Genomic DNA, 12,029 nt, shown 5'->3' with positions numbered 1-12,029 from the left:
ATGGTGAAAAAGCTTGAGAAGGGGTCAACCATGACATACTTCAAATGCTATCAAGAAAGCCACAAGTCCTTCCAATACAAGTAAGTGAAGAAGGAGACTAAGGAGAAGAAGAAGATATCTTCAACAAGACCTCCAACCTCTACACCAACCCCAACTACAAGAACAGGATAAAGAGCAACCACTACAAACTCAAGAAGAAGGAAAATAGCAAGGTGGTTGGACACATGATTGGGAAGAAGGATCGAAGGTGGAACCAATCCATTTAGGTGCCCAAGGGAGTCATCACCAATATGAAGGGGCCCAATCAGTTTGGGTTCTAAAGAAGACTTGAAGCCCTAAGCGGCTATGGGGATTTGGAGGCTTGGCTTACAAGCTGAAGTGAAGATTTAAGTAAAGAAGCCAAGTGTACAAGATGGGCGTATTGATGAAGATTATGATCATCACATACCAAAATCTCCATTCAAAGGTAAAAGAGGTAATGAAGCTAGATGCAAAATCCGTTCATTTGTCGTAGCTCTTTTTACCTCATCTAAGATTGCTTGTGCTCATTTCAATTTATTGCAATGCCTAGTGTAAGTCTCATATGGTAGGTTGCTTGTATTTCTCTTTTATCCATGAGCAACCTATATAGTTTATTAGTAGTAGATTTCTTTTATGGCACTATTTTTACAATTAATATCTTTTATGTGCCATGATCCAATATATAGGATAAATTCCCATTGTTATCAATAACAAGTGTATATATCTCACAAGTATTCAACACTTATATGCACACATTTAGGGAGAGTATATTCTATAGGTTGTAATTTTGAGAATAACATGTGTTGCTGGTGATATCTTTTGTAGTTTCATGGAGCAATCAACATGTCCCCAAAGGTATGCAATGCTCAAACGCTTTAATTGGTATCATTATCAAATCTTTGTTCATTTAAACTACCTCTATGCATAATATAGCTTAAACTTCCTATCTTGACATATTGTCTAGTTGTGCATATATTTCTTTCTCATCATATGCATGCATATATATAGAGGAAGTTTAGACAATATTATGTGAATTTCATGAATTATGATCCATACGCTTTCATCCCTTTCAATTGGTATCATTATTTTGTAGTGAGATTACTACAATTGGTATCATTTTTAATTGGATCATGATTTATGAAGCTCTCTCTTATGTGCTATAATATTTTTCCCTTTAAGTTCAACATGTGCTATAGTCATTTTTTGAAGATTGTTGACAAAGGGGCAGAAGTTTGATGACCAAAGCAAGGAATGCAAGATGAACAGTGTGAGGAGATTGTAGCAAGTGCAAGATACATGAAGGTTAACAAAGGGTGAGAAGCTCTTGCTTAGGTCAAATCAAGAGAGATAGTGACAATGGAGAAAGAGGGAGCCACAATAAAGGAGAACTAAGTGATAAGAATATGCATCCAAGTAATGTGGTAAGACTTTGTGCTCATTTGTGATCTTTACATTTGGAATCATTTGTTATTTGCCACTTGCTTTGATTGTGTTGTCATCAATCAACAAAAAGGGGGAGATTATAGCGAAAATAGCCATATTAGACCATGATTGTGATTTTAGTGATTAATGACAACATAGTCATTGGGACTAATATGTTTTGTCAAGAATATATGTTAGTAGGTCTCATGGATGCAATACATGAAGAAGCCACAGAAGTTGGGACAAAGTTTGGTTGAATTGGAAAAAGTCCCAGGAGAAATGACTACGCCGGATGGTCCGGTGCTCCAGGTATTTGCACTCACTGGAGCATCTCAGTCAAAGGGGGACAGAGGCCCGAAAGTCTCACCGGATAGTCCGGTGACAAAGCAAGGCAACACCGGACAATAAACAGTGCAAAGATGAAAAAGAAGCAGAAGACCCCACTGGATAGTCCGGTGATTGATTTAAACACAACAGAGGAAATCACCGGAGCATTGTTGACAAAGGGGAGGATGGTCCGGTGATGAAGTGATGTGCACTGGAGACTACATCAGAGAAATTTACACAGAGAAGATGTTAGCTCGGATGGCTAAGGTATACTCACCAGAAAGTCTGGTGATGAAGATGGAGTATACACTGAAGTGTCCAGTGTTCACATAGGCTTGAGTGGGGTTCCAACGGCTAGTTTGTGAGAGTGTACTCACCGGATGATCCGGTGTTAGTACTATTATTCTTACCGGATCATTCGGTGTTAACAACTTTTTAGAGCCGTTGGGTTAACAGCTAGTTGGCGGGTTTGAAGCTATAAATACTCCTTCACTCAGTCATTTGAGGGTGCTAGAGTCCAGAGAAGTTCATGTACACTTGAGAAGACATCCAAGCCACCAAAGTGCTTAAAGTGATCATCTAAGGCGATTAAGCATAAGATTAGTGAGTGATTAGTGCTTATAGGCCTAGAGAATGAGTTGTTGGGTGATTGCTGCCTAAAGAGTGGATCAAGAAGTGATCCAACAGTGTACCTCTTGGTACGCTAGCACCTTGGAGTCTTGGTGACTCACCAACAAGCTTGTTGAACCTCCAACTTGGTGTGGAGCGGCGGCAAAACGATTGTGCGGGGACGCGGAGACCCTTGTCTTTGTGGCTCAAGCTCCGAAGTGATCACGGAGGTAAGAAACCGGAAGAGAGGCTAGTGGTGAGACCTTGCCTTGGTGGCTTGGTGGCTCATCCGGTGGAGGTCTTGTCTTTGTGACTTGGTGGCTCAAAGGCCGTGACCGGGTGCCGATCGGGAGCATATCCTTTGTAGAGCTCCAACATGGACTAGGGGTGGCATTCATGCCATCGATACCATGAAAAAATCCTTGTGCTGAGTTTGCTCTCTATACCTTATTTACGTTTCTGTATTTACTTACTTACAATTTACCTTCTTAGATAGGTTACAAACGCTTTGATCGGTAGAGTAGACACACTAGATAAACTTAGAGCATATTTAGATAGAAATTGATCTAGGTTTATCTTGTGTTGTTTTTGGAGCCAAAATAGTTCTAAATCTCCTAATTCATTCCTCTCTTAGGACGTCACCGATCCCCTATAAGGGGACCGGGACTGAGTCGACTGGTGACTTGATGGGGTCGTGGCGGGCATGACGATTAGGGTAGAGTTGGACTCAGGAGTGGGAGCGTGGGGGCATTGGGGCTATTAGATTGAACCCACTTATCATATGGATAGACGGGCAAATGGGCACCACGGGTATGGGTAGCCCTTACCCATATCCGTGCCCGTATACCCGTCGGGTAATATTTTTTACCTACGAACATACCCGCAGAAATCAAATGCAGCCCATACCTAGTCCTATTAAAATATTTACTCATGAGTAACTGACATCCCTATATAGCACCCCTTTCCCTTAAAAAAAAAAGTTGACAACGCCCCTTGTCCAGAGAGAGAGACGTGGGATGGGTTTTGAGTTTTTTTTAAAAAAAAATATTTATCTCTCAAATCGGGTGTCCATTCCAAATTTTGTTCGAACTACAATGATATTTAGGATTATTACAATAAAATTAGACCCAATTTAAATATGTTTTGAACATTTTTAACAAATACAACAATTTGTATGCACTTCCTCAACAAATCGATATCAGTTATCAACAACTCACATACAAATGTTGAATATTTTCTTGCAAATTGCTGAAATAGATTTCACACATTGTTGAACAAAGAGTTTTATTCGTTAAAGGCACACAAAGGCAAGAAAATACAAATCTAACTCATAGGTATTAATTTATCACTTACCTTAATCTTTAGAAATTAGAAGAAAAAGGAAAGCAAAGAAAAGAAAAAAAAAACAGCTATTGGGCTCCATATGGGCTGACCTTTTTGTTGCTAACTGAAAGTCACCTTCACATAGGACGCCTCTCTGGCATCTCACAAATCACAAACATGTGGTAATCTCACAAATCACAGATATTTTTGAACGGAGAGAGAGTCCTTTTTTATGGTAATTTAACGGTGAAGTTGTCTAACTTTGGAGCTTTAAAGCACATTCCTTTTGATCAAGAAGGAGTGCATACAGCCATGGAAGGGGACATTAGGATATTTGGACCCTATGTACCGTAGCACTGGACACCTCACCGAGAAAATTGATATGGACAGTTTTGGTGTGCTTCTTATAGAGTTGTTTACTAGAAAGAAACCAGTTTCGTATAGATCATCTCATGGTTTTGATCCTCTAAACCATTTTGCTGCTCTCCTCTCAGAAAGCAACTTTGATCAAATATTGGATCCGCAAGTCGCGGCGGAGGGAGACACAGAAGTTGATGTCGCTCTATTGGCAGCAATACGTGTAAAGTTTAGCGCAAGGATCGACTATCAATGAGACAAGTAGAGATGACGCTAGGAAGCATAGAGGTGTCGAAGGAGTATTGTAGTGACCATAGATCCAGTGAAGGAAATAACCTTGAGGTTAGCAGCGAACCAACACGCAGAGTCGCGCCGCTGAACATATTTTTCTGCCACAACAAAGTACGATAAACATTCGCGGTTCATGATGCATTTTGGAGGCTACTTCAATGCCCGAAACCCAAAATTTTGTAGGTTGCAACGAAAAAGAGAGCACTAGAACTAAAAATGACATGTGCTCGGAGCTGGAGTCCGTGGGAGGATCCTGTCCTCTTGCCAACCAGCAACAACCGTGTGCATTCCGTTCCGCCTTCAATACACCACCACGCATCCAAACATGGAGGACGCTGTACGCGACTCAGCCATGTACATCCAAATGGAAGCTTGAGGGAGGGGGGGGGGGGGGGCGCGGAACCAATGGAACAAACCGTGCTACAATCAGCAGCATAAGACGAACCTGTTCATCCTAAACCCCGGGCCGGTCTTGAACCAAAAAAACCAGACACGATCGTAGCTGACATCAGGCTTATCGAATGTCATCGGTAAACATGATATATTGAATATATTAAATAAAATTTAATTAAATTTAAATAAAATACCAATAAACTGAGGATTTTTTCTAAACCGGATATATCATAGCTGAAATTTTTACTATGCCGACACTGGCACAGCGGCCACCTGACTTCGCCCATCCCTAGCCCGCGCCGCGCGGCGGCACCCGTGCCCAGACCCGAGGCCTTTGGCTTTTGCCCCTTTTCCGCCTAAAACCCAGGTGCGCGGCGGCGTTCGGCTTCTGGGCAACCGCCTTTCAGTTCCACACGAGCAGCATCAGTATGGCATCAGCGGAGGCCGCGCCGTTCTGCGTATCGGCGTCCGCGGGGAAGGGCGCCGCCGCCGCGAGGCCGCACGGGCACCTCGTGCTCCCGGCCGGGCGCGCGCGCGAGGCGCTGGCGTTCGCGGCGGGCGCCGTGGCGGCCGTGCTCGTGCTCCTCGGCTCGGCGTCGTTCCTCGCGCCCGCGCCCGTACCCAACCTCGTCGCCTTCCCCACCCCCGCCTCCGCCTCCTCCTCCGCGCGCGACGCCGGCGGCGTCGTCGGTGTGGGGAAGGGGCCGCGCACGTTCTACGACGACCCGGGGGTGTCCTACGCCGTCGGCCGCCGCGTCACGGATTGGGACGCCAAGCGCGCGGCGTGGCTGCGCACCCGCGGGCTCGACGGCGCGGCGGTCGCGGGCCGCGTGGTGATGGTGTCCGGGTCGCAGCCGGAGCCGTGCCGCGGGTCCGGGGGCGACCACCTCCTGCTGCGATTCCTCAAGAACAAGCTCGACTACTGCCGGCTCCACGGGATCGAGCTCCTCTACAACACGGCGCATCTAGAGCCGTCCATGGTGGCGTACTGGGCCAAGATCCCGGCGGTGCGCGCCGCGATGCTGGCCCACCCGGAGGCGGGGTGGGTCTGGTGGGTCGACGCCGACGCCGTGCTCACCGACATGGATTTCTCCCTCCCGCTCGATCGCTACGCCGGCCACAACCTCGTCGTCTACGGCTGGGAGAAGGAGGTGTACGACGCGAGCTCGTGGGTGGGGCTCAACGCCGGGGTGTTCCTCATCCGCAACTGCCAGTGGTCGCTCGACCTCATGGACGCGTGGGCTCGCATGGGGCCGGCCTACCCGGAGTACGCCGCGTGGGGAAAGACGCTAAGGGAAGCGCTCGCGGGGAAGCCCAACGACGAGTCTGACGACCAGTCGGCGCTGGTGTACCTGCTCCTCAAGCACCGGGAGCGGTGGGGGAACATGACCTACCTTGAGACGGGGTACTACTTCCAGGGCTACTGGGCGGAGATCGTGGGCCGGCTCGACGGCGTGGCCGCGCGGTACGAGGCCGTCGAGCGGGGCGGCCGCGGCGTCGCCCGCGACGCGGCGAGGGGGCTCCGGCGGCGGCACGCGGAGCGGGAGCACCTGCGGTACGCGGCGGCGAGGAACGCCGCGGCGGGGCGCGCCGTCCCGGGGCCCGACGGCGGCGGGCAGACCGGGTGGCGGCGGCCGTTCATCACGCACTTCACGGGGTGCCAGCCCTGCGGCGGCGCGCCGAACCGGATCTACTCGCGCCAGCGGTGCGCCGACGGGATCCGCCGCGCGCTCGGGTTCGCGGACGACCAGGTGCTCCGCGCGTACGGGTTCCGCCACGCAGGCCCGCTCAGCGACAGCGTCCGGCCGCTGCCGTTTGGCTACCCCGCCGCGCGGTGACCGCGCACAGGCACCGCTGGCGCTCGACGCCGCGGCTCGTGGGCCAGCAGCACAAGGCAGTGAATTCGCTCTGACCGCGCGCCGACAGGTGATCAGGAGTGGCGAGACAAAGATTTAGAGCCCTTCTGCATATGGATATGAGTGTCAAACCCAAACCGTCAAACATGTTTGTAAATGTGGATGTGGTGTCGATCGCAGTGAGAGATTTGGGCCTTGTTTGGATCTGGTTTACCTTGCCCGGTCCACTTTTTGCGCATCTAGACTCTTTCGGCTTGATGGTCTAAGGGTCTGGAACATAGGAATTGAGTCGAGACAATATCGGCATCCACATGACACAGTTTGGATCGAAACCAAATGCTTGTCCTGCCAAATATTAGCTCGGCCAGGCTCCATTGCCCGTTATTTGAAGTGCCACCAAGTTTTAGCTCGCCCAGCCCTCGAGGTTGGCTCGCCTAGCCCTCGTAGTATATTTTCTCGCCCGTGCTTGGGTGAACTGCTGATGCGGAAAACATCCACCAAGTATTTGGCAAGTCCGGGCAGAATCCAAACGTGCCCACAATTCCTTGTGCTGTTCTTGTTCTAGACGGTGCAGGTGATTCTACAAGAATTCGCACGAAACGGTTCGATTCCTACGCGTTGCGCACCGAGGACCGTGGAGGAAGAAGAGCGCTGGTGCTGTGGCTCCCGCGTCGGCGCCTCCCCATCTTTCGTTTTCGATCTCTTCTCTTCTACAGCTGATGGACCGGCACGGCACAGCACATTGCGTTCTCGTTCCCATCCCGTGGTGGGCCGGGGGTCCTGCTGGAGGGGAAGACGAGCAGAGCAGGGCGAAGCCGGGCACTGGACTGGATGGATCTCAGTCAGGGTCACGAGGTCACGATGATCAGGGTCATAGATCGGCAGTGAGGGCGTCTTGTCAACCTCGGGCTCGGAGAAGAGGGGGACTCTTGCTGATGTAGGAGCTGGATCCTAGATCTAGATGGGAGAACTAGTTAGTATATACTGTTCCTATTGTACAACTCTGGAGCAAGGGGTTGACCGAGAGCTGAGACTCGTAGATGCCTAAGCATCAGCCTTAAGTATTTACTGTCATGCCTCGGCACGTGAGAGCTACGTGATCACTAATTAGAAACTCAAAGCAGAAGACGATGATTTTTTAAAATAATAAAATTTTAATGAAAGATTGCAAAAACAGGTGCTAGTCGGCACTCGTCGACTAGAAACATATCGGCATTATGAGTGCTGACAGGTGGTTGGCGTCGTACCAAGTCGGCGCCACAAAGGTTGTCGGTTGTGTAGGTCCTGTCGACACTCCAAGTGCCGACAAAGAGCTACGCAAGATATGTCGGCACTCAGAGTCACATTGTATTGTTGCAAAAAATAATTCCTCATTTTGCAAAAAAATAAAAATAAAATAATAGATTTGTTGGTACTTCACATGCCGACAAGACAGTCGCCATGCAAATGGGCCGGCAAGTCTGTCGAGCCCTACTGGCCGTGGGAGTAAGGACATGTCCATACTCCACGTGCCTATACGTCTCTAACCACACTGCCACGTGCGTGCCACATCAGATGTCGGCACTTCGAGTGCCAACAGGAGCCTAGCCGGCACTCAGAGTGCTGACTGGCATCTAATTTTGTATTTTTTCATTTTTAAATTTTATTTTTACAAAGTTTCATTAAAATACTATTATTCAAGAAAAAAAATCGAATACGATGGGTCATCAGTAATGGCTGCTCTTCTTTGTGGAGGACGAGTGAGAATGCGAGTGAACCCATGGGCGACATGTGCTCCTTGCATCTAGGCACACTCCTCTTCCCGCTTGCGGTCGACACTGGACTGCCTCTGTCGTTGGGCCTGTGCTACCAGCGCCATCGCCCTTCCTACTTTGTTCGCTACTACTCCTCCTTCTCCTCTCCAGATCATGTGACACCACTGAATAAATGACTTGGTGCTGGAACATTTTTTTAGAACAACTTAATTTTTTTTTTCTGAAAAAATTGTTGTGTGTTGGGCAAGTGACCCATGCGATCCTTCGAAGTTAAGTCATTGTGATTGACGTGGTCGTTGATACGTGAACTAACTCTTAGGGATCCAAATATAACACTATATTGTAGACATCCAGTTTGATAGGCTCTAACTCCTAGTTTTATGTTTGATTTTAAGTTTGTAGGTTAAGACAAGATGATTTACATTTCTATTTTTATAATAAAATAGAAATAAAATAACTCATCTTAACCCTTATTGTACTTATAGCTTAAAGTATATAAAATTTTAAGTTAAAAATACCTAGTTTCCATAGTTGTTGATCTAGAGCTCGGTGAAATAAACCCAAAAATTACATGCTTGGGGAAAAAGATTCCATGGACCAAACGGATCGAATCCAATATCGCCTGGTTTTTTTTTTTTTTTTTTTTTTTTTCTGATTTCCCCCTGTGATTTTCCACGCGCAAAACGACGTAGCAGAAGAGTCCGGCCCGCTTATCCGTATGCTCCGCGCGTGCACACGCGCCGGCGGCCGCGCCGGCCGACGAGGAGCCCTCATGGCCTCCTCCTTCCTCCCCTTCTGCTCCTCCTCCATCCCCTCCCGCCTCCCGCCCCGGCCACCACCCACCCATAACCCTCCCGCCCCGGCCGCGCGCCCGTCCCGGTCTCGCTTCCTGCTCGCGCGCGCCGCCGCGCGGCGCGACCCCGAGCCGGCGCCTCCGGAGCCCGCGGTCCCGGCCGAGGAGGGGAGGTCGCTGGCGGTGAGGACGGGGGAGCTGTTCCTGGGCCTGGCGGCGCTGCTGGTGCGCGGGGTCGGGGGCAGGGGGTCGGCGGCGCCCGCGGTGGAGGAGGTGGAGGCGAGGGACGAGGTGGTTTGGGAGCAGCGGCCTGAGGACGTGGAGGCGGAGCGGCGGCGCCGGGAGCTCACCAGCCCCGGGTTCAGCTTCTCCGCGGCCGGGCTGCTCTTCCCCTACCACCTCGGCGCCGCGCAGTGCCTCATGGACCGGGGATACATCACCGTACGTGCGCTTCCCCCATCTCCCATCTCCATAATCCATTTATCTCTGCCATGTGACTGCGTATTCGCTGCTGTAACAATGGATGCGATACACTTTTCTAGAAGAAAAGAAAACAACGAATGCGATACGATCTTGTTAGGATGAATTGTAACTTGTGTCATTGTTCCAGATAAGAATGATAAATTCGTGTTGATTTCTTTACTTGACAAACTGTTTAGTGTCTTGGGAGCTGTTGATTCCATGCTAGTTTGTGCGTGACAGTTATGCATGGGAGCCCATGTGTCTATGTGATCCATGACGTCGGTGTGATAGATTCTGCGCTCTTATTCGTTCTGTTGTGCAGCCCTTCTTATAAAAGGTTTTGTTTTCTGGAACTTATATTAGGAGAGAACTCCGTTAGCTGGCTCATCAGCTGGTGCCATAATCTGTGCAGTGATTGCATCCGGGAACACAATGCAAGATGCTCTGCAGGTGACCAAGGTTCTGGCTGACAACTGCCGGAGCAAAGGGACTGCATTTCGACTTGGGGTATGCATTCCGTTTTTTTAGAAAACTAATTCACCCAACTATCTATGATTTACGCTTACATGTTCTGTTTTATTATTATTATGAACGGTATTTGAATTATTGGTGTTTGCTTTACTATAATGATTCAACATGGAATTTACCTTTTTCTTGTTCCTCCTGTGGATGTCATCAAAATTTTCTGGAATATGTTAGGAGAACCGCATACATTTGTGTATATGACATCCAGTCACTAAACAATCTGTATTTGTATTAGCTGATTGAATTTGACTAGGGTTTACCTTGTAAGTTCTAATCCTGTGCACTTGTGTAGGCTGTACTCAAGGATGTCCTAGACAAGTTTCTCCCAGATGATCTGCATATTAGATGCAATGGAAGAATCCGTGGTAAGCTTCATCGCCTCTCCATGTTTCTTGTATTTTGCTTTCAAGAAGTAACTTAATTGGCTTTGCCATTTTGATAATGCTTATATTCTTCTCATGCAGTTGCCATTACCCAGCTGTCCTGGAGGCCTAGGGGCTTACTGGTCGACCAATTTGACTCCAAAGAAGATGTCATTAATGCTGTCATTACATCCTCTTTTATTCCTGGGTAAGATTCAGCTAAGCTGTTCTTTCCTAACACTGTATGTGTCTTTAGTTATGTTTTCCGTAGAAGAGTTAAATGGTTGTTTTGTTCTAATTTCAGATACTTAGCTCCCAGGCCGGCAACTTTCTTTCGTAACAGGCTATGCATTGATGGGGGGCTTACATTGTTTATGCCACCCACTTCTGCTTCCGAAACGGTATGTATGCAGTTTTTGTTCTGGGTTCTTGCAATACTGATCACAAGCATTATTGTTTCTTTTTTTTTCTTTCTTTTTAATGGTACAAATATTTCTATTTTTGAGCTTTGGATATTATGTTTATCGGGATCCATGACATGGTGCTGCTAAATCATAGTATATATCAAAACTAAGCGTAAAAGGAAGCACAAGATAAGCCCTGGCTTACTATTTGGCGTCTCGTGCACATAGTTCCCTTTCATAAAACATGAATACATGATATGTGCCAGTGCCATGCTATATGTTCATTTCGCAGTGCTCATTGATAGCATTGTGCCTATCCTTGTAGGTCCAAATATGTGCTTTTCCAGCCAGCCGACTGGGATTGCAAGATATTGGGATTAGTCCAGACTGCAATCCAGAGAACAGGGCTAGTCCAAGACAGGTTATTCATTTTTCCAACGTGTACATTCTTCAATTCCATGGTTTATTATTGTTGCACTTACTCTCAAAGCTCAAACCAATTGCAGCTGTTTAACTGGGCTCTGGAACCTGCGGAAGATGAAATTCTCGACAAATTATATGAGCTTGGGTACCTGGACGCAGCTGTATGGGCCGAGCAGAATTCTGCCGAGTTAATTGCCAAGAATGATCAACCTCTTGCTGCTGATTGAAGGCGAACACCAGTTATCCTGAACCTTTTCATGGGAGTTATACACTTGTAATATATTATAAAGGTAAGCACTGAGGATGTGAAGGTGGCAATGTACTGCAGTCGAATCCGCAGATTCCTTTGAGAGAAGCACATGAAACCACGAAGCCTGGAACTGCCCGTCAGTTATCAGCTGCTGTGGGAGTAATTCGGGAAGACAAGTAACACAGTTGATATAAGGGCTTAAAAACTGACCTGCATAGTCCAATGTATATGATTCCTGATGATGAGGTTTGACCTGAGAGCTCGTTTTATAATGTTACAGAGGAGATATGTCTGAGCAACAGACAACTCCCCCAATGCCAATTTTTACAAGCTCAGCTTGTTATATGCCAATATTCAAAGTTTTTCCGCACAGATTGATTCACAGTAGCCAGGGTATAGTTTTCTGATTCTTGAATGTGAACTTCCAGTCTTCCACTCAATTAGGGGAACCAATCTG

The 12,029-nt window shown here is 47.8% G+C and overlaps 2 protein-coding genes across 2 annotated transcripts; both read left to right on the top strand.

Annotated features, from left to right (window-relative positions):
- The first annotated feature begins 5,062 nt into the window (after positions 1 to 5,062).
- LOC133886125 (probable glycosyltransferase 6) lies at positions 5,063 to 6,803 on the top strand. The gene has a single exon (XM_062325860.1). The coding sequence runs from the start codon at positions 5,172 to 5,174 to the stop codon at positions 6,579 to 6,581; it is 1,410 nt and encodes a 469-aa protein (XP_062181844.1). The 5' UTR covers positions 5,063 to 5,171; the 3' UTR covers positions 6,582 to 6,803.
- Positions 6,804 to 9,026: 2,223 nt separating this feature from the next.
- On the top strand, positions 9,027 to 11,944 carry LOC133886276 (uncharacterized). Its single transcript, XM_062326029.1, has 7 exons — positions 9,027 to 9,587; positions 9,972 to 10,115; positions 10,426 to 10,498; positions 10,598 to 10,703; positions 10,800 to 10,896; positions 11,225 to 11,320; positions 11,406 to 11,944. Exons 1-7 carry the CDS (start codon positions 9,072 to 9,074, stop codon positions 11,547 to 11,549), a joined length of 1,176 nt encoding a protein of 391 aa, XP_062182013.1. The 5' UTR covers positions 9,027 to 9,071; the 3' UTR covers positions 11,550 to 11,944.
- Positions 11,945 to 12,029: the final 85 nt, after the last annotated feature.

Source organism: Phragmites australis, chromosome 12 (assembly GCF_958298935.1).
Source record: "Phragmites australis chromosome 12, lpPhrAust1.1, whole genome shotgun sequence".
Lineage (NCBI taxonomy): Eukaryota > Viridiplantae > Streptophyta > Magnoliopsida > Poales > Poaceae > Phragmites > Phragmites australis.
The sequence above is the reverse complement of the archived record's forward strand: the minus strand, read 5'-3'. Positions and strand labels throughout refer to the sequence as shown.